The sequence below is a fragment of the Strix uralensis genome, chromosome 5, assembly GCF_047716275.1.
Source record: "Strix uralensis isolate ZFMK-TIS-50842 chromosome 5, bStrUra1, whole genome shotgun sequence".
NCBI lineage: Eukaryota > Metazoa > Chordata > Aves > Strigiformes > Strigidae > Strix > Strix uralensis.
In genome coordinates, this window is record NC_133976.1 from 59992040 (window position 1) to 60019978 (window position 27939).

Sequence of the window (27939 nt, forward strand, 5' to 3'; positions counted from 1 at the left end):
CAAATTGTCTTTGTGTCCTTTTATTCAAGTCAAAAACACAAACAGCAAATCAAACCCGCCCCCCTCCATCATTGACTACTTGGGAAAAAAAAAGTATCTTGAAAGTTTGATTTTTAACCAAAACATGTTCCTTGCACCCCCCAGTGCACAAGGACCAGAAACTATGAGGAAAGCTACCTAAACTTGCAGAGAAAGGCTGTTTTGGCTGGACCTTGGGGCTATGCACTCCTCATTGCAGGCATCTTGGCTGCCCCAAGCCACCAGCACAATAGGGTCATCCAGTGTTGTCTCAGGGCTGAGTAAAATCCTAGTCCTTTCGCAGGGCTGCTGGGTGCACTGTCCCCCCAGGGAGAGGCTCTCAGCTGAGCGGCTGGGTTTCTACAGAGCATGCTGCTCCTCAGGCAGGTGGGGAGTTCCTTCCTGGTCCATGGTGGTTCTCACCCACATTCTCTAGGCTGCAGTGACTTGTGGTGGCACTTCTGCAAGCAAGCTGACCTTGCACCACAGGCCATCCATCGTCCTGGCAGGCTTGTCAAGGAGAGGAACTGCACACCCCCAAAATGGTCATGGGTGAGAAAAGTGTGCCCCCAAAGACCCTCACTCCCCCATATCCTTCTCTATGTGGAACTGGCGCAGATACCGCTCCTTTCCAATTTGTGGGGTAGTGGCATGCTGTAAGGGGGGAGGACATTGAAGAGCAAGTACGGTTTTGGGAAGGGCAGCAGCTCCAAGTGGTGGGGGATGAAGGAGAGCGTGCTGGGAAGCCAGGCAGTTGTCAGCTGCCCTTGCAGCGGTGAGTAGTATCCCACGGCAGGGATGGTAGCAGTGAGCTTTCTTGGCATCAAGCTAGGAGCCTTTCAAGAATAAAAATGCAGTCTCAGGTGAATCAATACAGACTTAGATACAATTTACGATCAACCTTATTTGTTTCCCTAGTGCTCAGTAATTAAGAAGAAAAGTTTAGAAGAACAGACTCCCTAAAACCCAGGCAGCAAGGCAAAATACCCTTTGTTCTAGCTAGGGAAAAACTTGTGACAGGGGAAGAGCCTGTGTGCCAAACTAGATAATATTAACTGTCCTGGACTTGGCAAGGACGTGGGTCAAGGGCAAAAAGCACTGGTCAGCCTAACAAGGCTAGATGTTGTAAAGATATACTGTCTATAAAGAAACATAGCTTTGTGGCTGCAAATATCATATTTCTTCCTGTTCAAGAAATTTCTGAAGGTAAAGATATTTTGAATCAAAGTATGATTTACAGGGAAGTGATTTCGAAGTAAGATGGGGAAGTATCATCCTGCAAGAGATACCTCAAAGCATATTCACAAAACAGGTTTAATTTAATTTAAAAATGTGTTATTTGCCCATATTTGCTGGGATTTCTTTTCATCATATTGCCGTTTTTGTATTTTCCAGTCCTCCTTCTCCAGGATAGTCCCATGTGAAGAGGTGACCTGGTGAAGGATAACTATGTCTCCCTCAGTGGCTTTACACATACTCTCTGATACTCACTGTGATATCTGACTTGGGAGCAGGGATGAAATCAACTTCTGTTAGATGCTGAAGGCCACCAAAGTTGCCAAATTTTTCATGTTTCCTCCACTTTGCTCGCTGGTTCTGGAACCAGATCTGGATACAGGCAAGAAAGAAAAGGCACAGAAATGAACAGGAGATGAAGGAGAAGCTGCTCACATCCAACTACTTTCCCTCCTCTCTCTAAGTGAGCATCAAAAAGCATTGACCTTCAGCTCAGCAAGAACCAGGGGCTGAATCTAAAGGAAAACATTGGGTTTGACACAGCACCTTTCACACTTTGCATAGCATGTGGGGTCTCTGGACTATCATCATAGCCTCTTTTCTCTTGCAGCTCACAGAAGAGCTAGGATCTCCCTGTGCAAGGAAAGACAGTGTCACAGGGTGCAGCAGGTATTCCAGGACTCTCCTGGGAAAGCAGATCCTTTTTCAGTCAAAGCTTTGCAGCAGTCAAGGTACACGGCATTCTGTTTTCCCTAGGAGGTGTGATTTGTTGCACAACAGGGCTCTTTCACCCTGTTCCCAAGTGAATAGACTGGGAAAAGACCCACCTAGATGTTTTGCTGCGCTGCAATAAAAATGTGTCACCAGTGGAGATGTAGTAATTCTTCCTATATTTAGCTGGTAACATTTTGAAATTCATATAAGGGACCTAAGCAAAAGACCCAAGGGGATGAAAACTACTAAATCACTCAGCAGTCTGAGTATGTTATCTGCCATCTCTTTTGCATTGGCAAACAGACAACTAATTTTTTCAGGGGATTTTCTTTCACTTGTCAACTGATTTGACCAATCTGGCTTCTGCCTGAGGCACACAAGCGTTTATTGTGCAGCCACAGTAGTGCATCTTGCTGCATTGCTGTGAAAAGTTGAATTCCCCTTCCACTGTAGTTTCTAGCTGGCTTAGGAACTTGCTGTTTGAATGTAAGCAAGTGGTGCACATGAACACAAGGTGTTAGTGATCAAAACCAGATGCTACTGGATGTAAATATATATGTTTTTTAAACCAAATAATGAACAGCTCAATTATTTCTGCATCTCTTGCCCAGAAAGTAATGGGAATATCAGGAGCCCTCTGCTATATTGCTGATAGTTAGCAGTATCTGAGGTTACTGAAAGGGCAGCTTTGTTTATCTGGGTTTGCATGTGTTTGAGAACTGCTTAGTCTGTATGAACAGATCCATTCCCTTTCTACCATGCAGGAGTTATATGGTGAAACAGTACCATAAAGATGTCTCCTCTTTAACACCGACAAAGTGATTGACAGAGGGGAAACTAAAGACAAAATTCAACCTCTAAAGTGCTCCTTCCAAAGTCTGCATATGGGATAAAGTCCTCATTTCAGGGATTATTATTTTTTTTTTTAATAAAGGCAAAGCTGTGTTCACAGACCGAACTGCTCTTTTTTGCGCAACCAGCTCTCCAACACCTTTACCCCTAAAATGATTTCTCAATGACCACCTTGTATTTCTTTTACTGGGATTTAGACCTATTCCTCCATGCTTTGTCCACCACAGATACCAAGTTACTGATACAATTTATTCTCTGCATGCTACTAACCTTCAGTTTTCCAGTGTTACTGAGCTATGGCAGTGAGACAGAGCACAGTGTTCCCATGTCTGTTCATGAAAGTCACACCAGTGCTAAAGCCAGGGATGAGTGCCTCCTTAATACTGCCTGACATTTCACAAAAGACTCATTTGCCCTCGCAGTGGTCAGCAGGTTATCCAAAGAAACAAAAACTAAAACAGAGTGCAGAGGGAGGGTGGCGTGCCCCATGTTGTAGGAATGGCTTCTATTTGTTGCCCTGTAAGATTGTTTGTTGTTCTCTTGCAGACACATGGCCAATGATCCAGAGCTTGCTGTAGAATCAGCCTTTTCATTATTTTCCACTCCCCTAATCTTCTTACCATTTCATAGCACTATCATTAAAGATTTTACTGATTTTGTAGTTCAAATTCACCTTTGTGTCAGTAAATAGTTCCTATGAGAGACCACCTTCGAAATGTCCTCATTGGTAATCAGACACCTGTTGCAGACCTAGCTTTTTGTCTCCTAGCATATGCTATTTGATCTGCTCTGTTTTCTTAATCCAAGCAGGACACAGGACCAAGTCAAGGTACTTACAGTGACATGCCACCCATGTAATTACGTTTATCAACCAAATACATGGAATCATAGAGTCATAGAACCATAGAACCATAGACTGGTTTAGGTTGGAAGGGACCTTTTAGAGATGAAGTAGTCCAACTTCTCTGCTATGGGCAGGGACATCTTTCACTAGATCAGGTTGCTCAAAACCCTGTCTAACCTGACTTTGAACACTTCCAATCATGGGACATCCACAACTTCTCTGGGCAACCTGTTCCAGTGTCTTGCCACGTTCACTGTAAAGAATTTCTTTCTTATATCCAATCTAAATCTACCCTCTTTCAGTTTAAAACTGTCACCAATAATATCATAAAAAGATGAGTTTGACAACACCTATTTTCCATAAACCAGTGTTGATAAGTATTAAATGTATTACCCTTTCTTTAATTCTTCATTAACAGAGACTCATATCGGCTTTATCACTGTTTCACCAAAAATCAATGTTTGGCTAACAGGCCAGTCATTATCTGGTTGTCCTGTTTACCCTTTAAATACTGACACAATATTAAATTTCTTCAAGGCCCCTAGAATGTCTTTTGTGCTCCAGGACTGATTAAATATCAACACTGATGACCCAAAGTGCTTCTCAAGCAGCTTTTTAACAACTACTGGAGGTAAGTCACCTAGATGTCTGGATTTAAAAATATCTGTCTGTAGCAGCTGCTGTTCAACATTGTCCTTATGGAAAGTGTCTCATCATCATTGTGTGATACTACAGCCTTACCTGACACATTTCCAGGGATAGAGCAGAAATTATGACTGAACATCTTTGTCATTTCTGCATTATCCTTGACAGTTCCACTGCTTCTATAAAGTAACAGATCAATATAATTGTTCATTTTTTTGTTTGTTCTTAATGGACTTTTATTGAGTTGTTCTGATGATCCTTAATTTTTCTCACCAAAGCTTTGGCCTGTATCCTTCTGCCTTGTTTATCCATTTTTTATAATTTCTTGTTTCTAATATCTACTCATCAGCATTCTTCATTTTGCATTGCATGTAGGCATGCACACATACAGGGATATAATTCCACGTATCCACTTAAACTGTTTCACAGCAATCATCCCTTTGCTTCTTGATTGGAGGACACAAGTTCTTTCACACTTATGAACTGTTTCACTTGGTTACCCAATGGTTACTCACTTGTTTTCCCCCAGTTAAATTATCTCTCTGAGGTGATTTGATAATACTGCTTTTAGCTTTGTCAAAACTATTATTTCAAAGTACCAAGATCATATATGAATTCTCTGCAGTCTGTTTTGTTTATATGTGGCAAATGCAATCAGTCAAAGTTACAACTTGTACTTAAGTTACTGTTAATTTTTAGTTCTGTGGCCAGTTTCCCTTTATCAGCCAAGATGAGGTCAAACTCAGAATTTCCTGTGTTGTGTAACACCGTCTGAATTGGGAATTTGCCATATGTAATACATACATGAGGGGCTTTTTACTTCCTTTGTGTACATCTCTGGTTGATGTTTCCCATGATAACTATTTTATTTTTACCCCTAGAGATTATAAATAAGTTTTTAAACAGAAGATCGCCCTGTTCTTTCATGTGATTTGCTGTTCTGTTGGGAACACTGACTAGTACCCAGCTTGTGCTTTATACCATTGGAAATGCATTGTGGGTGCACTGATATCACTACTGGGCATATTATAGCTATGCTGTTCTAATTCTCCCTGTCACTTAACTATGAAGCAATATCATCATGGTTAGTCGATAGTCCCAGGCATGTCATAGTCAATAAACTGCTCTGTATTGAACTTTGATTGTTAGAGTGGGATATGTGCATAGAAGTACACTTATGACTAGCATTACAGCAAGTACAGAAACTGCCTTGTGCAAAAATTGTCACAATAGTGCCTGGTAAACCAACACCAAATGCCAATACACAGTGGTATGTATATTTTAATGTAGCAGATTTCATAAGCAGTAAACATTTGAGGTCAATTTTGAGCTCAGTCAGTGAGACTACATTACAGCTGGGGGGAACTGGATTAGTCTCTGTGCACTGAAATTACAGCCAGGGCATTTAAAGCCTGTGATATCAAAATACAGAAAGAATTTTCATTTGGGCAGTTATTTTCACTTTTTTTGAGACCCTGTAGAAGATGGATGTGGATGACAGTTTGTACGGGATGTACATTAGTCTATAAAAGGTTGATAAACGATTAAGAAATATTTTAATAAATGGCTGCTCTGTTGCTACAGAGTCCAACAGGTTGTTCATAATCATCTGTAACTCCTATTTGCTATGCATTTAGTATGCTTAGAGCTCCTGTTAACTCTTTGATTAATCCCATTTGGTTAGTCCCAGCTGGGTGACAAATACTTTTTTCCTTATTTGTAAAAGGGAAAAGAGTGATACTGGCCTCCTCTTTAAGGTAACAGAGAGGTCACATATTTCATTAGCGTTGTCACCCAGGCATAAACTATTAAAAATGTACTCTGAATAAAGAATTGGTGCAGTGAGCATAGCCTTTTGGAGACACAATGTACCTGAACTCTGGCTTCTGGGAGGTTTATCTTTGCTGCCAGTTGATTGCGAATATGGACATCTGGATAGTGAGTCACTTGGAAAATCTTCTCCAGTTCTTGGAGCTGCTCAGCTGTGAACGTTGTCCGGATTCTCCGTTTCCCTTTCCTCTCAACTGTGCAAACAAGGAAAGTTGTATCGCATTTTACAGGAAAAGGCCACAGACCCACAAGAAGATTCAGATTCAGAGATACAGCAATTTCTGAGGATTGCTATGCAGCTGAGATGGCACCTCCAACACCTTCTAGAGGTGTACTTACCATAGGTGACTGTCTCCTGACCCAGTAGTGGATGTGAATGAGCTCCTTTATTCAAGAAGTGAGTCAAAAGTCGCTATTTGCAGTGCTAATTCCATGGATCCACAGCTACAAAACCCTATGTATTTTAACCACGCTAGCCCTGTAGTGGGTTTGTCATCAAAGTCCTTTAGTGTTGGACCAACCTTTGACCCCTTTTTGCTCCTGTCTGTCACATGCACACATCTGTGGCTAATTTATAATCACTTATTAACTATTTGTGAAGAAACCCTTAATGTAAATGGAATGAGAGTAGATACTACATCTTGTCTTGGAGCTGTTCTGATGCCTGTAAAAAATCACCATCTTTCTTTCAGCTCACAAATTTTCCATCCCTGTTCTTTCCTGTCATATGAGTCTTACTAAGCTTTCCTCAAGTTCCGAGGTATTATTTTACTCTATTGTCACTCTATCGATTTTAATTTTCTCTTCCTGTATGCAAGATCAGAGTACCCAAAATGCATGAATGCTGTGGAGGAAAGTCAACTGTTCCAGACTGACTGACTGCTGCTCTCTTCCCATACCATTACTTTGATAGTATTTAGGGATAGCCAGCAGTTTCACTGCAGTGTGACAGTGGCATAAAAAATGTTACCTTACACAGAAAAGTCATGGTATTCTCCTGACTGTGCCATTGTGGTGTGGGGATCTTCTAAACAAGCTTAACCTTAAGAACTACAAGGCCTTAAAACCCATGGAGCAGCATATGGGGAACTCTGGGTGCTGTGAATTCCGAAGGGGACTCTTAGACTGCTCCATTCCTTCACCTGCTGTGGTCTGACCATACTAAAGACTTCCCTCAGCACTCCTACACTGTTTTGGAAATGCCTTCCTACACCAGGGTATTTTATTTAGATCATGAACTCTCTAAGCCACTTGGTGTAGGTTAGAATAAGGTCTAGGTTGCTCTGAAATGATGCTGATGGACTGATGTCTTGCAAGGAAGAAGGAGAAAGGAGCAGCAGAAGTGAGCTCTAAAGGCAGCTGATCTGCAGAATGTGGAGTTCAGCCTCGTCCCAAGGCTTGAGTCCTCCCTGATGCACAAATGGAGTATCTTCCAACTGACACTGAATGACCAGCACGAAAAGCCATGCCCCAAGCATTGTGAGTCACGGGGTTTTTTCTATAGAGCTTGGAAAACTGCAGCCTGATAGGAGCATAAAAATTCTAATATCACTAGTGACTCTGATGAACTTGCTACTCAATGACCTGAAGTAATTGGCAATGACACCATGTTGCTCAAGAAAATAACATTTTTGAATAAACGCTTTTGGTCTTCCATGGTCTGATGACAACTATCAATTCATACTATGTAACTAGATGCACACACTTCCTAATGGGAAGAGTTAACCAGAGGTTTGCTTAGTCCCTCAAAGAGTCTTTGTACTTTTTTTCCCCTTTTGTTCAACCATTAGCATAAACTTCTCCTTTTGGGGGCTAAAGCAGTGAAAAAGGTAACTAAACATCTTGGCCAATATAAATTGGGCTCTGTGTCAACCAGAAAATGACATTTTTCATTCTGCAATCAAAACTTCATTGTGACTCTGTTGACACAGAAAATAAGGAATAAAAAATTCTGTCCATTGACTTGGTAAGAAGGTGACTAGGACATGGTATCTGGGGACCAGTAAGTGAATATATTCCATTGTGCATATTTCATCTTTTCTAAACCTTTCAGGTACTTTGAAAGGAAACTAATCATGCAAGAATAACCAAGGAGTGTCACTTGTCATAAACACCGTCAATACTCCCATATCTCAGAAGCAGCCTAATAAAGCTGATGTCCAACACAGTTAGATCCGTATCATTAGACTTTTCACTGGCCTATCAAAGTACTCCTACTCATTAGACTGCAGCGCTGGCTTCAGCCCCAAGAGAAAAATGTTATTTACATTGAATCTTGCTGGCACTACTGGGGCAGAGATCTGAAATGAGAAATATTTTTGTGCAATTATGCTGAAGATAGCAAGGGGCACCCTCTCTCCTAATTACAAAGTTGCATCTACTGGAACCTTCCCAAAAGATGTCTGTAAGGGGGATTTATTGCTATATGGATTAAAAGAGAAATATCAGTGCTGAGAATATGAATCTCAGGACACTACGTTCCCTGTAGATACGGTAAAGCTAACAGTTTATATTGGTGTCTCTTGTCTGGAAGATTTTCACCTCACACCTCTCTGTGGGGACTGGCTTCCATATCCTCCTGGGAGATACTGCAGACAAGTAAGATTGAGTACCAAGCTGATATTTTGTCAAGCCCATCATGTTCTGTCATACAGTATGATTCTCTCTGCTGTATTTTATCATTACAATGTATGATATTTATATTTCTCTAGCACAGAGAAATTCATATAGCAGATCCCTACAACAAGTGAAGTTTGTCCTCACCTTGTCATGGTCTCAGAAATTTGAGGCCTCCCTGAGATGTCCTGTACATGTCTCTGAACACTGAGCTGAGCTGAGCTCCTGCCTCTATCCAGGGTAAAAGACTGGCTCCACAAACCTTGGGAGAAGCTGCAGTCTACCTCCAGAGTGGAGCAAGAGATCCAGGTTCAAACTGTGACCACCTCCTTGCTCCTGTGGTCCCAACTGTACATAAACAACTGGGATTCTGGCAGGGCTCTTGTCCTGCCAGGTTTTGTATGCCCAGGCAGTTTATGTACCTTCTAGCAATCAGAAAACCTTCGGGAGAAAGAGAACAAACCTGTCTACGTCCTGGAAGATTTCTGAATTAGCAAAAAAATCCCAATGTACTTTAAAAAAAAAAAGATTAATGAAGTATAATTTCATGACTATACAAAACAAGAAAGAAACCATCTACATTTTAAAACCTAAGATGTCACATCAAATAAAATTAAAAAAAAGGTGGTTTTTAGTATTCCATCAGAATACAGCAAATAATGATTTAGTGCAATATAAACCCTCTGTCTCATACATTAACCAGACTCTGCAGAATTGAGATGACTGAATGGGACCATGATGGGATTGAAGTGACTGCCAAACACCAGCTGGATCAGACCTCATCGCAGGGGGCACCAGACAAACAGCAATCATTGGTTCTTGCCTGTAAGCACATATGATGACAGCTATCATCTCCTCTTTGTAATGAGGAATCAAAGCTAAGGCAAGACTTTTAGTGCCCAAACCAGAGATTACTACCTGAGCTAGAAAGGAGTGGTTTACATTATTAGACCATGCTAGCTGCAGGACTTCTTCATACAGAGTATGTTCATACACACCAGAGACTATAATGTGGATATCTACCCCTGGCTACCAGCTTAAAAAGTTGTGGGTGCTGGCAGGGCACTTAGTACAGAGTTCACTGGATTAATCAACCCAGATAGATTCAAGAAATCTGCTGTTACAAGCAATGGAATACCATCTCTACAGGGTTGAGGTGTGAAACAAACTCAGTAGTGAAGATCTAGAAGTAGCTGCAAAGTCTACCTTACAAAGAATATACAAGAATGAGAAGACAAAGACTAAGTTTGGGAAGAAACTCTTAGTTGAGCTGAGATGTCTTATGGTACCTGACAGCTGTATCCATTGTCTTGAACCACACATTATTTTAAGCTGTGCTAGAGATGGGATGGGAAATAGATCTGCCAGATAATCTTACTGTATTCTGTCACACTGGCAGCTAAAAGTGTCCAGGACTAGAGAGCATGGCTTCAGAGAGAAAAGGCTCATGAGTTGCTGGTGTCTCATATCAGCTTCTTTGGTATGAAAATGACCCAGATAACTTGGTGATGGGCAAAAGAAACTCTCTATCAATTCACTCTTATATCCTCCACATTTTTCCTTCTTGAAAGGTAAACTGTTCTACAGACGAGACTCTTACATAAGGGAAGGGTCTAGACAGTGCTCAGAATTGTCAATCCTACTGAAACAAGATTTTTCAAAGCTGAAACTCATCAGATTAAACAAATACAATAGCATGAGGTCAGCTATGGGCCAGTAGAGACTGAAGGATAGGCTTTGATTTCAACTGGAAATGAAATTAAATTGCTAACGAAATGGACTCCTGTGAACTAATCAACGTTTTTGCCAGTAGGAAATTTAGAAGAGTCCATTTTTTCTATAAGTAATCAGTCATTCTATTTTATTTTTTTTTTAAAACCACTATAAAAATACAAAAAATCTGGGACTCTATGTTAACATTTTCTCTTGCACAATGAAACTTTCTCTGACTGTAGCTTTGATACTTCCCTTTGCCTTGGGACCTTAGCTTAGAGATCCCATAGCAAACAACAACATTCAGAATTACAGTCTAATAAAGGATGTGGGTGGAAGATATAAGACTTGAAAGTGTTGGAAGTGTAACATTGGCTTTACAAACATGGCTCTAGAGTCTCTGGGGAAATAAGACTGTCTGAGTTTCCTGAGCTATTTTCTATGTAAAAGCTGACAACATTCAAGTGTGCTTTTATGCTCTGTGAAAGTAATTTGCAGGTTAGCTGACTGCTGAAACCAAGCCTGAAAATACCAGTCAGCTAAATATGTCAGCATTTGCAGATGATTAGAGATACAGCTGTCTATACATTGCCTTACTGTTGACATTGGAAGGGCCAGATTCTTCATGCTGATAAAGCAGTATAGCTCCTTTAAATTCAGTAATAGGCTCCATTTATCCTCTGCAGAACTGGCTTTATTACTAGGTCAGACTTAGAGCAAGTTGAAGCATTTGAACTTTGTAGAAATACAGATTCTTCTTGAAGGTGAGCAGTGAAAGGACAAGATCAATGGGTACAAGTTGCAGCAAGGAAAATTCTGATTACATAATAAGAAAAAGTGTTTTCACCGTGAAGGTAGTCTGACGTGAGCCTGGAGCAGCTGAGACATCTCAGTCCTTGGAGATATTCTAAACTTGACTGGACAAAGGCCTAAGCATCCTGATTTAAACTTGCCTTGCTTAGAGTTAGGGTTGGTCAAGACGGTCTCCAAAGGTCCTTCCCAACTTACTTTATTATGTGATCTCTGACCTCTAAATACCCACATGGACTGAAGCCCCCCCCCCCATTCCTTTCCTAAAAAGTACAGAAATTTAAGGCGTTAATAGTATGTATAGCTCAAAGAGTCTCATTTGCAATTTCTTATTTACACAGTTTTAGTTTCGTGTATTACGGCTTATTTTGACTATTCAGTATAACACAGTTACAAGAGATGAGCAAATCAATACCAAAGACTACTGCTTGTTCCTCAGTTTACTAAGTAAATATGTGCAGCTGCAGCAATGCCATACTTGGGCAAATTCATTCTGGACTATAGTCTGTAGTAGGCAAATTGCTTATGGCAGGTGTTCTCAACCTTTCCTTCACCATGGACTCCCTTTAAATACCTTTTGTGGCTGTGGACCACCAAGACTTAATTCAAGATTTAAAGCACTAGACTGCGTCAAATATTTATTTCAATTTTCTCATGAAGGGTCTTCAAATTTGGAGAGAAGAGGAAATAAATTAATCTATTAATGCATACACTTATTATAATATCTTTATTGCAACGATTCCATAGGAATTTAAAACAACAGCATCAACACTCTTCTCGCTCAAATGGCCCATTTTATGGTATTTTAACATGCTAATTCTGATGCCAATTTTTACATTAAAATTTGATGAAAAGTTTTTACAGTTCTTCTCACCTCCCCCCTTGTTTGTCTGTGTTCAGTCACCGTATATTTTTGTTTACAGGTCCAGGGCCACCACTTGCAGGAACAGATTTCAGCCCCATTGTGGCCCTAAAGAGGGCCGCTGGGTTAAGAAAATGTCTTTAAGAGAAAAAGCTCCTCGTTAAAGTGGGTCTCACCAACCATACTAGCACCGAATATACTAGCGTGTCAGGGCAGGTGTTTGGGTTGGGGGTTTGAGAGGAACATTGAGGGGAGGGGGCTGTGGAAAAAGGAGGTGCAGTGCTTGCTGTGGGCCAGACCAAATGTTTCCGGGCTGGATGTTCCCCGCCCCTGCTTTAAGCCTTTGCGGACCCCATGTGACAACATTGTGGCCCCTCAGGGGTCTGCGGACCACAGGTTGAGAATCACTGGCCTACGGTACACCTTGCACTGCTGTTTCTCAGCTGCCCTGCATACCTGGATCAGCTAGATAAATGCTACCTCTGCAATTGCATCTCCTATTTGCTCTTAGCCCATTAGCAGGCTAAGACTGTATCAAGCCTAGTTGCTCTCATTACAAGGGTCATATACTGGAGGGTTAAGGAGCTAAAACCCCAAGAGAAGGGCTGGAAGTCAGTGCTGGCATATATTTGCTTTGGAGTATGTAATCTAGGTAGATGAAAACTGGTGGGATCAGTTTATCTTGCTGCAAACCTCTTTGACATTTCTGGACAGACACCCTCTCACAGTACATGATTTTGCTGCTTTGACAAGAAGAGAGAAGGCAGTTGCATAAGCAAGGAAGTGGTTTTAGCTACATATCCTCAGAAATATATTTTTCTCTGTGTAACAAAGTTGACTGTATCATTTGTTTCTCAGAAAGAAACTCAGAAGCATTGAAAAAGGGCCTCATTATATCTGATTAAGTTCTGGTTTTCCCTTTTAGCCACTTTAAAAGAAGTTTCTCTCTTCTTTTTAATTCAACCAATTACAGATATGTGGGTCTCCCAGCTGGTTCCTTCTTGTGGCTTTTCTGAACGTTGCTCTTTGTGGTGCCATTCCGCTCATGGCTGCCAAGCCCATAGCAAATAAACCAATTGCAACTTTATCAAAGAGTTATTACAGAGTCATGATGGCACCAGGACAAAACGTGCTTGTCTGTGTACAGAGATTTGCCCATGGCAGTCCTTCTCCTAGTTAAAGAGGTGGCTCACAGCTTTCAAAAGAGCTTGCACTGCAATATTTAGGTGGGAGTATGGCAGTGTGGCTAATTTTTATTGAAGTGGTTTTTCAGCCTTTGTTAAGGAGGACTGGCATAGCCAGTGAGACTGATCCTAATTGGATAGGTACAATGTGCTCTGGATAGAGCCTCCTGCTAGCAAAATGCAGCATTTAACATCCAGCTGCTGGTTGTTCAGGCATTGCTGAAGTTAAGACAGAGCAGCATGATTTGAACTTTTAAAGGCTTGATCTCCTCCTTTCAGTCCACAACTCCTTGATGGAGAGTTGCTTCCACCCTGGCGCAGAGTACAGTGCCTAATCACCTGACAGCAAGGCTGAAATGCAGAGAGGTACAGACTTTAGGCGTTGTGAGCAGGAATGCTAAAAATACCAGGCTAGAAACCTGTTTAAGCAAGCTGTATGGTGGTGGCCAGGGGAGTTTCTTAGTCTGCTTGTCAGAGAAGTTGGCAAGGAGTAGACGGTATGTATGAAACTATTCCCGTGGACAGTTCATTGCCAAGGAGCTCACCATCAACCTGAGCCCCTGGTGAATTTAACCCTTCCCATCTGTCAGCAAAATTATGATAGTGTTTACAAATGCTGCTGCCCTGAAATGGTGGTGTGCATAACTCTGGAACAAGCAGTGGTCACAAAACACCTGGAGGAAGAAGCACGCAGGCCATGGTTGAGGGACTCCTACTGACAGAGGTGTGTGTTAGTTTCCATCACCTGATATCAGTTCTGTACCTAGGCTAAATGACCTGCACCTTCATGAACTCCTTCAGGTCAAAGCAGATTTGGAGTAGGTATATGTGTAGTTTCCCCATTTGGCTAAATCTCAAGGTTGAAATGTATGTTTTGTGAATGTTCAGCCGTTGTCAAACTTCACTTTAAAAGCAGTGGACAGCCTAATCCAGTAGCAGTTCCTAACAATGAAAACATGTTCTCCACAGCTCTTCCCACTCTGGGTCTCTGGTCAACCACCTTTGTCAGAAACCATCCATTTGCCCATGGAGAAAGCTGAGCTTACTGCAGATTGCACAGCCTGTCTTCTACTTTATTTTTGCTCTTTGTGGTTATTTGTACCTGCAAGCCTCCTGACATCAATCAGACACGTTTATTTACATCCCTGCCTCAGAGACTGCTCTCCCTCCAAGAAAGCATAATTCCATCATTATTTTAGTATGTAGTCTCTGCTGTTTCCTATTTCAGCATAAAGCATTTGCTAATACAATAGCCTGCTCTCAATTTCAAAGAATAATAATTAAAAGTACCAAATCTCAGGGATGTAATGAAAAGTTCTCAAACAATTAAGAAGAAGCCAATATGTACTCGCAAGACCTTTGAAATAAACTTATCAAGATGTGCCATCAACTTTACAAGTGGTCACATTACACAGATTTGACTAGCAGGAACAAATTAACCTCTGGGTCCTGTATAATGTACCCTTTGGATCCAAAATTCCCAGGAAAGAAGGGGCTGCTCGAGGAAAGCATTGAATACTAATATTTGCTGTAACTAAAAAACCCCCAAAACCCACAAAGAAACAATACAAACAGAATTTATGATAATCCCCCAACTGCTGACAGCTTTGCTTTCTTCAGCGTTTGCTTGTATCAGTGGGACTTCTATGTGAATACAGTCTGAAGAGTGGGAGTAGAGGATTCAGGCTCATGCCTTTAATTTAATATCCAGGGTGTGATTGTACATGGTCAGTCTTCAAAGAGGGAGAAAAACAAAGAACCAACCTTCAACAACACCTCAGGTAAATCCACCAAAACAAGGTCAATTGTCTGCTGCATTTCTGAATGTATATAGGAATACTGCACTTCAGAGACATGGGGCTGCAGGGACTATCACACTGATAAACAGAAGACTGGTGAGACAGCTAATGGCAGCCAAATCATATATATAGGCATTTATTTTTTCCTCCTGATTTTCCTTTTCATTTAGAATTGTTTCCTTTTGTTCTGTAGGACAAAGGGATGTTTGTGCCCTTTCTTGCAGTCCCATTGGCGTATTCTGGGCAGCCGATATTTATCTGGGATTGTGATTATACACTACTTCATTGTCTCTTGGGTGTTTTATAAACACATTAAGATAAGTCAGCATATTGGAGAAAAGACTGTTCTGCAAGAGATAAACCATGCTGTTTCACAGGGGTACATGGATTTGACCATATTGTCCACAAATGAACAGTACAAATTAATTTATGACTTCAGAGAAAACATAAACACTAAGATAAAGATGCCTGCGACTGGCATCAGTACAGAGGGGACATGACTTATACTGGAAGTTCTCCAGATCTGTGATCATCTCTATATTTCCTGTTGTGTTTATGATAATTACCAACCAGAATTTGTCAATAAGCTTTGGGATCAAAGATGCTATCATAATAATAAAACAGTTTAATAAAAAGATTCCTGAGTGCCCAGTCAGCAATGTGCAGAGGATTTCTACTGTCGAAATATTTGGGTGATGTTGACTCATTCTGGCAGCCTCCTCTACAGTGAATAATGAAAACACGAGCTGCAGGAAATAACTTAGTCCAGTTTTTCCCATGGCCTGAAACCCCCAGTTTCTGGCAGACTTAGGAGCCAGCTCCATTTATTGAAGCCTGATCTATCTTGTACTTGAATTATTGCCCAGAGAAGAAATCCTGCAAGACTGGGCACCCACCAGCGTCTTGAGGTGATGCTGCTATCTGGCTTCTCCAAGGCACTGACTGCTTCCTTGCTGGAGCAGAGGACTGGAACCATTACCCATGTGCAATGCTGGGCACACTCATCCACTGCCTTTGGATGTAAAAAGTTACAGTGCACACACACAAATGTATACGATCAGACCCAGCATGCGTAAAAGACATGCAAAAGAATTGACCGTGAGGATCTGAACTACACTGGGATCTTGTACATGGCAGTCTCTGGCAGGAGCTGCTGTAGGTCAGGCAGGTGTGTGGGGGCATGTAAGGGTCCAGTGCTCTGCTGCTGTGAATTGGTCAAGTCCCAAGGGTGCCACACAAGAGCAGAGGAATTAAAAGGAAACTGGGAGCTCAGCATTTAAATTGGGTGTTTACATGGACATGTTGCTGTGATGCTGATAGCCAGAAGAGTTTGCCCTGCTTGTTCTTAAGTTTTGAAGACCTTGGCAGTGGTGGTGGTTGCACATAGCAAAATGGCAGCAATGAATCATTTCACAGAGAGCTGGCCCAAGCAGAGTCTGTACCCACAGCTCCAAAGTAAGGCCTCTCTCAGAATGGTCTCCTTCTAAAATGGGTTTTATCAGCTTCGAAGAACCACGCTCTATGAAAAAGTTCTGCTGAGCTTTTTGTGCATAAGGCCACAGGTGAAAGCACCCAACATTCAGAACAAAAGCTTCCAAACTCAAATGAGGGCCTAGCAAAATTAAATGTCACTGTCAGCATGTCTCTAGCATATGAGGGCTTTTCTCTTTTTTTGCTTACAGTGCAGCCTCTAAGTGCAAAGTGCAAGAGGCATTGCTTCCTGTAAATGGTTTGTGATAAGGGCATAAATCTAGTTTAAATGACACTGCATTTCTAAACCGCTTAGTCGCAGAAGCCATTTTGTGGGAAAAGCAAATTTTAGGAACACTACAGTATTACAGGGTTTCCTAGAAATATGTTCTAAATTCACAGTCAGGGTCACAGCTGGGGTGCTCTTGGTATCTCAAACCACCTTCCCACGAAGGGCATATTGTCATAGCCTCCTCATCTTTCTGCTCTTATCAAAAAAACTACCAGACAAACCCCAGACTTCCCGCCTCCAAGGTGATTGTACAGCATGCTTGATTTCTTCTGCTCCCTGACAACTATACAGATGTGTATGCTTAGTCAGAGCCTAGCACCCTTCCTTACAAATTATGCAGGTGTTTTATATGGATAGAAGTGGGCTGTGAAAAAGAGGTGAGGGAACGCCAAGCCAAGGACTTCCGATGTCTTTCACAGCAGAAAGCTCTCCCACTGCTCAGGTTGGTGCTGTTCCCCTGGACACTTGTAGGCATCCTTGGTGTGAATGTGAGGAAGGTCCTGGGGACACCTCCATGGCATATGCTATGGGCATTTGGCACAGCTTATAGCTACCATGACAAAAGCACATCTGAAGCACCACAGAGTTGCTAGGCATGGAAACAGAAATTAATATGCCATCAGCTAGAGCTGTAAGGATTACAGACAGATTCCAGGGATGGTGCAGTCTACCTCTCCTTCAGGTGCTGCTGCTAACCTCATCTGGGAAAGGTGACTCCAGCCACAGCCAGAGGCAGGAGAAAAAAGAGCTGCCAGTTCTTCCCCCCCTAACATAAAGCAGAGGAAGGAGGCTGAAGCTCATGATGCTGGAAAGGATTTTAAACCCAGGCCTCCGGCTCTCTGCTAAGAACAACACAGTGCATGAACGGGATCTGAAACATCATTGTTTGTGCACTGCAGGGAAAATGCCAGTCCAGTGCTTTAGGATCCTCCCCCTCCTTCAGCCAGTTCTATCAAAGGCTTGGCAACTGCGGGAACCAGTAGCCTAGAAAATGGCAGATCATTAAACCTCTGCTTGGTTTCAAAACCCTACTGCCACCAGGGAACAGAGGGATTTTGTTTAAAATGCCTTTAAAAAATAAGTTGTCATTGAAAGGGCCTGCTCAGCTTGGCTCATTTTTGTGCAGATAATTACATGCTTCCCCCCACTGCTTTGTTGATAAGGCTGGTACCAACCACTGCGCTGGTCAATGAGGCTAAGTGCTGAGTTGGGACAGCCACCTCCCTCCTCTGTCACCCTGGGAAAGCCATCTCCCAGCTCTGGTGTGATCCCCATGGCTGGGGACTCCCTACTGCATGAAATACAGTCCTTTTTAGCACTCACAGGCAACTCTGAGTGCCAGATACATACAGCCCTGGCTCTTTTGCAAGGAGGCAATGTGATTTTGCCCTGCTGCCATCAGCTGTGTCCAACTTACAGGGCAGAGGTTAGCTAAAATATCCAGTTATCTTACAAGGCTTCTCTCTGCATCAAGACAGACGCTGTCTTGTGCAGGAGGAGGAGGTGACAGCAGCTTGTCACAACACTCATGTATACCATAGCAGCAGCAGCAGGAACAAGCCTTTTCTTTCAAATATACTTCACAGAAAGAAATGTTTCCACTACCAGCTTGTAGAGTATGGGCCAATGAAGATGTGTGAATCTCAGTGAAGCCACAATGGACTTCAATGGACTTAATTAAAATTGGTTTGTTTTTTCCTTTCAGAAAGGAGTGAATATTAACAAACTATGCATGAAACATCTTACTGCAGCTACTGAGAACCTGTTTTCTGAAGTGTAGTATGATTTCTGTATTAACCTTTCCTAAAACTCAAAGTACTTAAAGCAGTTTTTGTCACATGCTACTAAAAAACTGCAGTCTGTCTGTTAACAACTTGTCTTGTCCAGGTACCATGCATCCCATTTAGATTAAAGTTTCTGTGCAACATATTGGCAAAGTGTATTTGTATTGTCCTTTGCTTTGGTGAAGAGGTAGACTGCTGTTTACCAGTGCTCACAACTAATGAAATTAGCAGACCTACCAACATGGCCAGGCTTTAAAATTGGGCCTGACACATTTCACATGCCAGACCTACTGCCCATCGACAGTTAGCCAGTATGCACGCCGATGACCTCTTCATCACCTGTACAGTGGGTCCAAGGTGTACAGAACACATCGAGCTGATTCGGCATGTTCAGCAGCCTCGTTCCCTGTGTTGTGCAACGCACATTTACCAGGAAATGGGCGTTGCACAACCTGGGGAGCGAGGCTGCTCAACATGGTAACTCCGTAGACTGCCATCTCAAGTAGGAGGGCAATAAACACCCAAAGCAGTCCCTATCACTAAAATTGGTAGGGTTGGCAGGCCTGACCTAGATCTTTAGCTCAAAGGGTGGGTCTCCATGTTTTCAAAGGCGAGACTGAAGAACCATCCCCATGACTCAGTCAGGAGCTTAGCAGTAGAAATCTTTGTGACATCTGTTGCTAGGTATTGCCATATACATCATTGTAAGATAACAGCTGTGGTTTTGGGTACTCTGGGAGAATGTCTGCATATAGGAGCACTCACCATGAAGTGGATGGGCCACCGGGATATTGCATAGCTGATCTTCCTCTTCCTTGTGTTTTCTTTTGCCTTCCAGGTGTTCACATCCTGTGTCCTCACCCAGGACGGACACTGGGCTGTCAGTAGGTCTCCTGCAGTGAGTTGCCTGCACTTTCTTTGCTGTGACCATAGGTGCAGCGCATGTGGCAGGGAGAAGCATTTTGGCGAAAGGTAAGTCACAGTCTAAATGACTCCTGCTGCTGGAATCTGTGAAGGACACAGCACAAGACAGCTTTGAATAAAGAAACCATTGTTCAGTGCACCTTCCAGTTGGTGTGAAAAAAAAAAAGCATGGGTGTGTTCTAGATACTTTACAATTCAAACCTGGTAATATTTAAAAAGGCCTTAATCCTTCTGCGCTGTTCATCAATGACAAGATGACCTCATGTTGCAGGGGCATGATCCTGGTGAATTTGATCCCAAAATCTAGCCTGTTCTCTGTTTCCTTCCACCTTAAAACATTCAATGGTCCTTGTGGGAAATTTTCAAAAAAGGACTGTAGAAGTAAGGACACACAACCAAATGATTAAGAAAGCTCAGCTTCCCTGTCAGTATCCAAATCAGTGGCTGCCTTTTCTGAAGAACTCAGAAGTACAGTAGATGTGGAGCTGCTCTGACCATCTGTCAGCAAGATTGCCATGGAATTTGCTGGATGCCAAATGCATTTAAAAATTTAGTCCTTTCTTAAATGTCTCTGTAGGTGCATCTACCCTATAGGACAATGGGCCAGAGAATATGCTAAAGGTCAGTGTCTTCCCTGATTCAGCTCCATTTCTTCTACATCCGGGCTGCCTGCCACTGGATAATTTTAAAGGCAGCCTTTTCCCAGGTTGTCAACATTTCCCATCTGCCTTTGTGACAGGCAACACTGGTGATATCTAGGAAGGTACTGACAGCCAACTCATCTTCATGAAATCACCTGCATGCTCTTGTTGACAGGACAAACATAAGAGAAGTGCATGTTGGCTCATTTTCATGAAGTGCAGCCATAAGGTTATCTTAGATTTGAGCACTGGTGTTATAAACAATCTCAGTGGGATCTGAAGGTAACCTCAGCAGTAACCAGTGGTGACATGCTAGGACACCTGACCCTGAGTGGTGATGAAATTGGTCACAGAAGCCACGATCTTTCTTCTGCTATGGTGTTGCCTTATTACTAATACCATCATCTCTGCCTGTAGCAGGGGCACTTTCAGGATCTTCCAGATGAGTTTTATGCTCTCATGAATGCAGTATGAGTCCTTACTCATCCTTGAAAAGCCTGCACTGAAATATAACATGCTGGGAAGCCTCGTGGTTCAAGGCAGTGGGCTGTTTGTGGCTGTTAGCATCCCAAGAGAGGTATACCAAATACTCCCATTCTCTTACCCACTTTTTTCCACATTAAAGCCTCATCATAAGCCCCAATTCTGAGTGCTTTATGTGCTGCCTTTGGCAGATGCAATCAAGGCTCAGGCTTGACTCTTCAGAGACAAGATAACTGGGTCTGTGTTGCTTTAATGGCAAACCTGGAATTTGATGTAGTTCTCCTTCATGCCTGGATTTCTCTGCTTGGAAAGGCAGAGTAAGAGGTAACATATTGGGGAATTTAGGTTCCATTGTTAGCATGACCCTGAACTGAATGTGACAGCACAGGTTTGTCTGCTATTACCACCAAAAAACACTAAAATCTTAATGCAGTAATGGACTGCATTCCTGAGCAGTCACTCACATCTAGGCTCTGGGGTATGCAGCATCTATGGTTGTTCCCCTCTCCCCTCTCATATCTAAATAACAGCAGGTGTGAACTCCAACATGTTGTACTGGAGGAAACTCAATTTTTAATATATATTTTACTTTTGGTGCAGTAGCTAGCATTGACAAAGCACTTTTTAGACTTGTCAGAGTTTTATTTTCTGAACAAATAACAAGTTCTATTTGTAACCAGCCTTGGAGCAATGATAATTATAACATCTGGAGACAAAGTACGCAATTCTGCCCTCAGTAAATGCCGACAGAATAGTAATTTTACAGAGGGCTGACACTGACATGAAGAAAATACAGTTACAAGAGCTCTGGAAATTAGCCAAAGCCTCATGTTAATAAAGGATGATTGTTCAAATGTTATCTTTGTAAATTATCACCAATCTTCGAGTAAACTTCTAAACACAATTGCATGTGTGTAGCCATGCTGACCTTAAAAACCTCGTATGAGGTCCACCTCTCTGTTTGAGGCATATTGTACAAAACGGGTCTCATTTAATTCCTTTAGGATCAACTAGGTTTGAGTTTTCTGGTGAGAAAACAGGTGAGGTTTCGAACAATATTTGTGGGATAAAGGAAAAGGATAGACCTGGGAGTGGTCACTAGCATGGGGCTGGGCTTAAGTGATTTGCTCAAGAACTCAGAGCATATTGGTATTGGTATTGGTATGGGTTCTTAGCCCAGGATTTCTATCTCAGTCTGCCATCCATAAATTAAGGACTAGTTGCATTCCTTTGCTAGATGTGATGCTGAGAAAATGAATATGTTAAAGAACTGATGGTGCTTATACCCTACAGAAATGCGGAACATAAGCATACCTGAGCAAGGTGCTCTTATGGGCAGTGATTAAAGCTTTCTAAGAATGACACTGGCATTTTCTAAATTATAGAAAACTTCACATGTCTTCATCCTTCATATGCAACTATCCTCCCCAAAATTTTTCTTTGAGGTGCTCATGTACCCCAGTGATGAGCACACCTTACGTATGAACATGGACAGAATAATTACAGGCTGAAGAAGAGAAAACAGGGAGGGAATGGAAGACTGTCCTAGGCAGATGCGAAAATACCAATGTCCCTGTAAACTGGTAAAAAGGAGTGGGAGGATCAAAGAAGCAAATTAGAGTGTCATGAACCTTAAAGAGAGGCTGGAAAAATCAAGGAAGTTTTCTGGAGGCTAAGATTGAAGGTAGATGATACTGAGTTTAAAGCACATATCTGAGAGTTAGGAGCCCCAAGGTCTGGTCCTGTTTGTGTTGCAACCTCCTGTAGCACTTGTCATGAGCAAGGGGACTGTCTGAAGTGTTAGCTCTTTAGGCCAGACAGTAATTTTTGGTGCATATTCATGTGACTCCAGCAGAGAGCTCTGAAAAATAACTACGAATTGGCATGGGGTAAAATTTCCTCCAGGGAATGCAGTTTTCTTTTCTTTTTTTTTTTCTTCAGTGATGGCAATGGCCTGGCACAAACATGAGATATTTTGTTACTGTCATGCACAGAAATTACTTTGATTTGTGGCTCAAAATGGTCTTTTTCGCTTGACTTTCAATTACGTAGGAAAGCATGGGAAATTTCAGGCAAGATAGTATGACTTCTTTTTGGAAGCAGGAGGTTATTTCAGATGGCCTAAGTTCCATTTAAGCCTTTTTGTGTAATCACTGGAGAGAGAGATACCTGTTGTAGGCATAAGGCTTATGATTTTAGGGTCTTACTAAGGCTGTAAACATGGAAGAGTCTGTCACTGAGAAGTGCAGCTTTTTATTGTGCTGTTTTTCTCTTGCTTCTATACATCTTTTTTTTAACCTTTTTTTTAGGAGACTGTTTTCCCTTGTAATAGGTGGGGTGAATTGGTGATACTGGCCAGGTGGTATCTGTTCAGTTATATTCTTTCAGCTGTTTCCTCTTTTGCAATAAAGCTGGGTGGAGTGTTGCTAAGGGTAAAGTAAACAATCACCATATTGACATTTGTGTGTGAAGTGGCAGTTGTGTTCTTATCAATTTGCATATCCTTAATATAATGGTGCATAACACAGGCAGAATGACAAAATTACTGTATCTGTACTGCTTTTGCTATTGATTTCCCATGTGTAACATCCTCATCCCAAGCTGTCCTTGACTTCATAAAGGTTCCTGGTGGTGCAACCTCACTGGCAGAAACCAGAGGAGTAGTGAACAATTATTTCAGATATACTTTCAAGCACATTGAAATCAAGTTCCCAGGGATTTCAGAAGGATCTCTTCTGAAATAGGACTGCTAGTCTTCTCTATTTAAAATGAGAGTTGGCACCACGGAGGAGATCAGCATTTGCTGGGTGTTTATTTGTGTCCCTTGCAAAGGCCATGGTTACCCTTTCTAGGCACTGTGACAAAAAGGAGAGGGAAAGCATAGATTGAATACAAAAATGTCTTCTTGTTCACTATTCCTGTTTTAACTTGGTATGAGTCTTTCAAAAATTCAAAAAACTCAAAAAACTTCATATCAACAGCTGCAGTTTCAGGTCATTTAGTAGTTGTGTTTGTGCAGTAAATTCACAAACGGCTAATATTGCAACTGGGAATTCGAACATTCCTGGGAAGACTGCATACTCCTTATTCCAAGTCCCACTGGAATTGCACTCACAAAAACCTGTGAACTTAGGAGTCAGACCCACAGTTCTTCTCATACATGATCAAGTCCTGCCCCAGCTTTCTGTGAGAGGCTGACACTGTACATCACAACATCCTTTTTGTGAAAGAATCATAGAATAATTCAGGTTAGAAGCAACTTCTAGAATTCATCTGGTCTAGCACCCCTGGGTTTTCTTGGGAAAGGACTCCAGGGTAAGCTTTGTCCATATCCCTCATATGTGACATTCTGCATCTTCTGGTCCTCTGGTCCTACCCATCTCCTCAGCTCTTAATGGCTAGATTTAGACTTCAGGACAAGTGTGATGTTAGTATCTAGACTGTCTAGATCAGCAGATGAGCTGGATGATAATTTCTGGCCTAGGCATTTACCTTATGGTAGCCATGAGTATGTGTGTGGTGGCAGTTTTTGCTCTTACATGGATCACGGCTTGGCTCAGATACATACCATATGGAATGTGGGAAATGTTCTTAAAATTCATAATAAGATATAACTCAGTCCTGACCTGTGGTACTTCCTTCTTTGCTGCTGCTGAACTGTTCTGGGAAAGCAGCTGGATTTGTGTCCCATCCTGGAATTTCCAACAAGTTCCCTAGCTCATTTCAGTTTCCTGACCTTGGCCAGCACTGAGCCAAATTAGATATGGCTGACTATTTACACAACTTGTTTAATGCCAGTGTTATATGGCATGAAGTTGAATGACTTTGATGAAATACAGCTATTATCCCAAGATGTACAGCATAGGGTATTGCACTTCTGAAATAAATAAACCTTATCTGGAAAAACTGGCAGTTCTGCTGGGAAAGCAAAGGGTAATAAGCTTAGGTATCTCTTTGTTGTTAGTAAGAAAGCAACAGTGAAAAAGCTTCATTTTCATTCTCTTTTTTAAACATCCATGATCAACTGAAAAAGCAATGTACAACATTTTGGAATATCTCTACAGCTTTCCTGTTTTCCCAGCTCCAGTGACAGTTAAGTGAATCTTCATGTGTATATACTATTTTCATTAGTTAACATTTTACATTGCATCAAGTATATTAATTCAACCTTGCTTTCTAGCAGGGGAGAGAAGAGTAACCATATTCTCTTGCTACAGATACAGTCTCTCTCTGGCTAGGTGATGAAGTGAAGTCAAAGGCTGGCTGTTCTGCCTGCATTGCTTTCAAGGTGAAAAACTGTACTCTCAGGTGGAGCAATTTGGGATGAGACAGTACTGGCAGTGCAGTAATGCAATCCTAGGAACCCACCACGTCCTGCATACAGATATGTCAGACCTTGTGCTTGGAGCAGCACATTTAGCCAAGGCACACAGTGAAACAGGGCTTCAACATATTGATTGCCAAACAGACTTAATACAAAAAGGTCCAGTCTCTCACACGCTTCTCTGTTCCCAGAGAAGAGTCTCATGGTGTTAAAATGCAGTTCTAGGGTCCATGTTATGAACAGCATTGACTTCATTTTCAGTGGTGTATCTGTCTCACTTTGGATCCAGTGGCACAAAGTGACTGCCATGGGCCCTGTGTAAAGGACTTTCAGCTCATAAAAGCTCACTCCCACAGAGCTCACACCAGCATTTCCCCCTCTTCATAACCTGGCACCTGGGCTCCTTTGGCACATGGGCCCCATTACACTTGCACCAGCATCAGCTATGTCACTGTCCACCCCTACAAACTACCAAGCTCTCACCTGCTTCAGCACCATATTTAAAACATAGCCTGGGTCTGCTGTTGTTCAGGTCCAATCTGCACTGGCAGCTTTAGGAAACCTCTAAATGCTGCAGTCCTCCAACAGTACCAGTGGTGAAACAGTCAAGCAACACTAGCCATGGCCTTCAGCACCCTTGTCTATCTTTGAAGCTGCCCTTTCTTTGAGCAGCAGGGTGGACTTCCAGATGACCTCGATAGGTCCCATCCAACCTCAATTATGCTGTTGTTCTGTGAAAATTCAGCAGCACGCTATCCCTCTTCCCCTTTCTATGGAAAGTCGCAGGTACTGGCACAAAGGCAGTGGGTGTATACTCAGCCCCAATGCTTGGGGCTCCCATAACTGTGAGACATGTTGTGGTCTGGCTCTGCCCATGATCAGGAAACAAACCTGTGAGCTGTGAGGTCAGTGAAGTTACCCTGTTCCAGAGTTGAACAAGAAAGTGCAGATCTTTTGCAAAACATGGCTGAGAGGCAGCGTTAGTGGAACCAGGCTGGAGTCCAGCTGGTGACTAACATTACACTTAACTTCACTGTAGTTTCCTTCCCAATTTAGGTCTTGTTTGCTTTTTAGTTCAGGTCAGTATCCAGTTTTGTCATAAAAAGAGCTGAAACCATGTGAATAAGCAATGGTTAACTGGACTGTGAGGTTTTTGGAAAAAGACTATCTCCCTTACTACTGGGTGGTTCCTCCAGTGTCCTGGGAAATGGGGTCTTGATCCATGAAAGGATCTCTCTGTTGCAAAAAATAAACTGTAGCATTAAGCTTTGTTGAAAGCAGCTGAGCGAGAGGTGAGTGAAAATTTTCTGTTAAAACTACAGCTAATTCTTCAGTTAAGTGGATGTGTTTGTATACATAAAACATGTCCTTTTCATGGAAGATGTAGATTAAAAAGAGAAAATACTACATCCAGAAAATGTTCGCCATTGTTCTTTGTTTAAGGAAAAAAAAAAGACAATTTCTGTGGGGGTAAAAGTTCACTCAAGGCCAAATTAACTAAACTGAGGAAATAGAAGTCAAAAAGGCTAATGCACTTGCTGGTTTGCTAAGAGAGAAGTCATGCTAGTTTTCTACTGGCTGGTTTTATTTAGTTCATGAAAGGATCTAGTGTCCATTATGATAAGGAGAAATGATTAAGCACAAATGCTTTCTCTTTTCTTTTTCCAGCAGTTGAGTTCTAACACTCCCTAGCTACCATTACCCTTACAGACCATCTCTCCTGCTTGAGGATGAGGGTTGGATGTATCAGAAAATGGTACAGATACGAGATTTGGCTGTAATTCCAGACAACAGCCAGCTCTTGATATAAGTGAAACTCCAACAACTTCATTAACTTGCAGCAGTTTTAGGCTAGATTCCTGACTTTGAATGCCTGTCCTTCCTTATGACAGGTGATTCTTTTTTTTTCTTTTTAATAACAAGAGTACTGTTTTTTAAAGAGAACGATAGCAGGATGTATTTGTTTACAATAAGCACTTCTCACTGTTACTGAAGAGAGCTACCTGCAATAACTGCTCAGGTTACATATCCACCTCTCCAAAGACACTGGGGCTTCATAATGTACAAAATCCCACCAAAGTCTGGCAGTCGAGCCCAGTCTACTGCAAGGTTGAAAGCAAGTATTTTTTAAAGATTATTGCTGTATATGTAATGAATGATTTGTACCTGATTAGGGAAATCCCAGATTCCTACAAAAGCTAAAGAATAAGAATTCTACATAATCAAACAGGGTAGCTTTAGAGGTTAAAAAGAAAGGAGTATTTTCATTGTCATACCTGGTACTTACCAAAGGCCAGGGGTGATCCTGCTTTTAAGGCTGGAGGTCTCTCAGTGTAGTTACTTCTGTTCCTGGTTTCACTGCGTAGGGTGGTGCTGGCAGAAGGTTTCTTTAAGATTTCCTCAATGGAGAAGGACAGGATGGGCTTCCCCTGGCCGGAATACACCTGGGGATCTGTCATCTTCCCACCAAAGCAGCCACGGGGCAGAGAGTCCTCTCCTGCTCTCCCAGCTCTCGGTGCTCTCCAAGAAACATGCAGCTGGGAAGGTGCGTGTCTCTCCCCACCTGTGCCCAGCCGACCTGCAGGAGTGCTGAGAGGAGAAACAAAGGCGACCCACGAGTGAGCACACGTACCTGCTCCTCTCTGCTGATCAGCTTGGGAACAAGACTTGCGTTCCCGTATCTGAGGAAGACAGAAGTGGGGGTGAAAACTCTTACCAACCCCACCCACTGCCAAACATTCCCCAGCTGGTGTGGATTTACAGAGCTATGAACAACTGCATGGCCATCCCAGCAGGAGGTGCGCTCCTCGCAGACCCAGGTAAAAAATGTCTTGGGAAGGGTTGCTTCTTTCTGGTACATCCTGTTTGTGGGGCAGTTATCCTCCTTTTCTGTTTTCA

At 42.2% G+C, this 27939-nt stretch overlaps 1 protein-coding gene across 1 annotated transcript; it reads right to left on the bottom strand.

The window, feature by feature from the left end:
- Positions 1-284: 284 nt before the first annotated feature.
- On the bottom strand, positions 285-27500 carry ISX (intestine specific homeobox). The gene is made up of 5 exons (XM_074870253.1): positions 27329-27500; positions 19435-19677; positions 6182-6333; positions 1510-1626; positions 285-854 (listed from the first exon to the last, which is right to left on the bottom strand). The coding sequence occupies exons 1-5, from the start codon at positions 27498-27500 to the stop codon at positions 618-620; spliced, it is 921 nt and encodes a 306-aa protein (XP_074726354.1). The 3' UTR covers positions 285-617.
- Positions 27501-27939: the final 439 nt, after the last annotated feature.

Excerpts from the sequence above, each read along its gene's own strand:
- ISX (XM_074870253.1), bottom strand. The coding sequence starts at position 27,500 with ATGACAGATCCCCAGGTGTATTCCGGCCAGGGGAAGCCCATCCTGTCC. Across the intron at positions 6,334-19,434 it reads GGTGGCCCATCCACTTCATG|TTGAGAGGAAAGGGAAACGG; the intron begins GTGAGTGCTCCT and ends TTGTTTGCACAG. Across the intron at positions 855-1,509 it reads CTCCCAAGTCAGATATCACA|GCTCCTAGCTTGATGCCAAG; the intron begins GTGAGTATCAGA and ends TATTCTTGAAAG.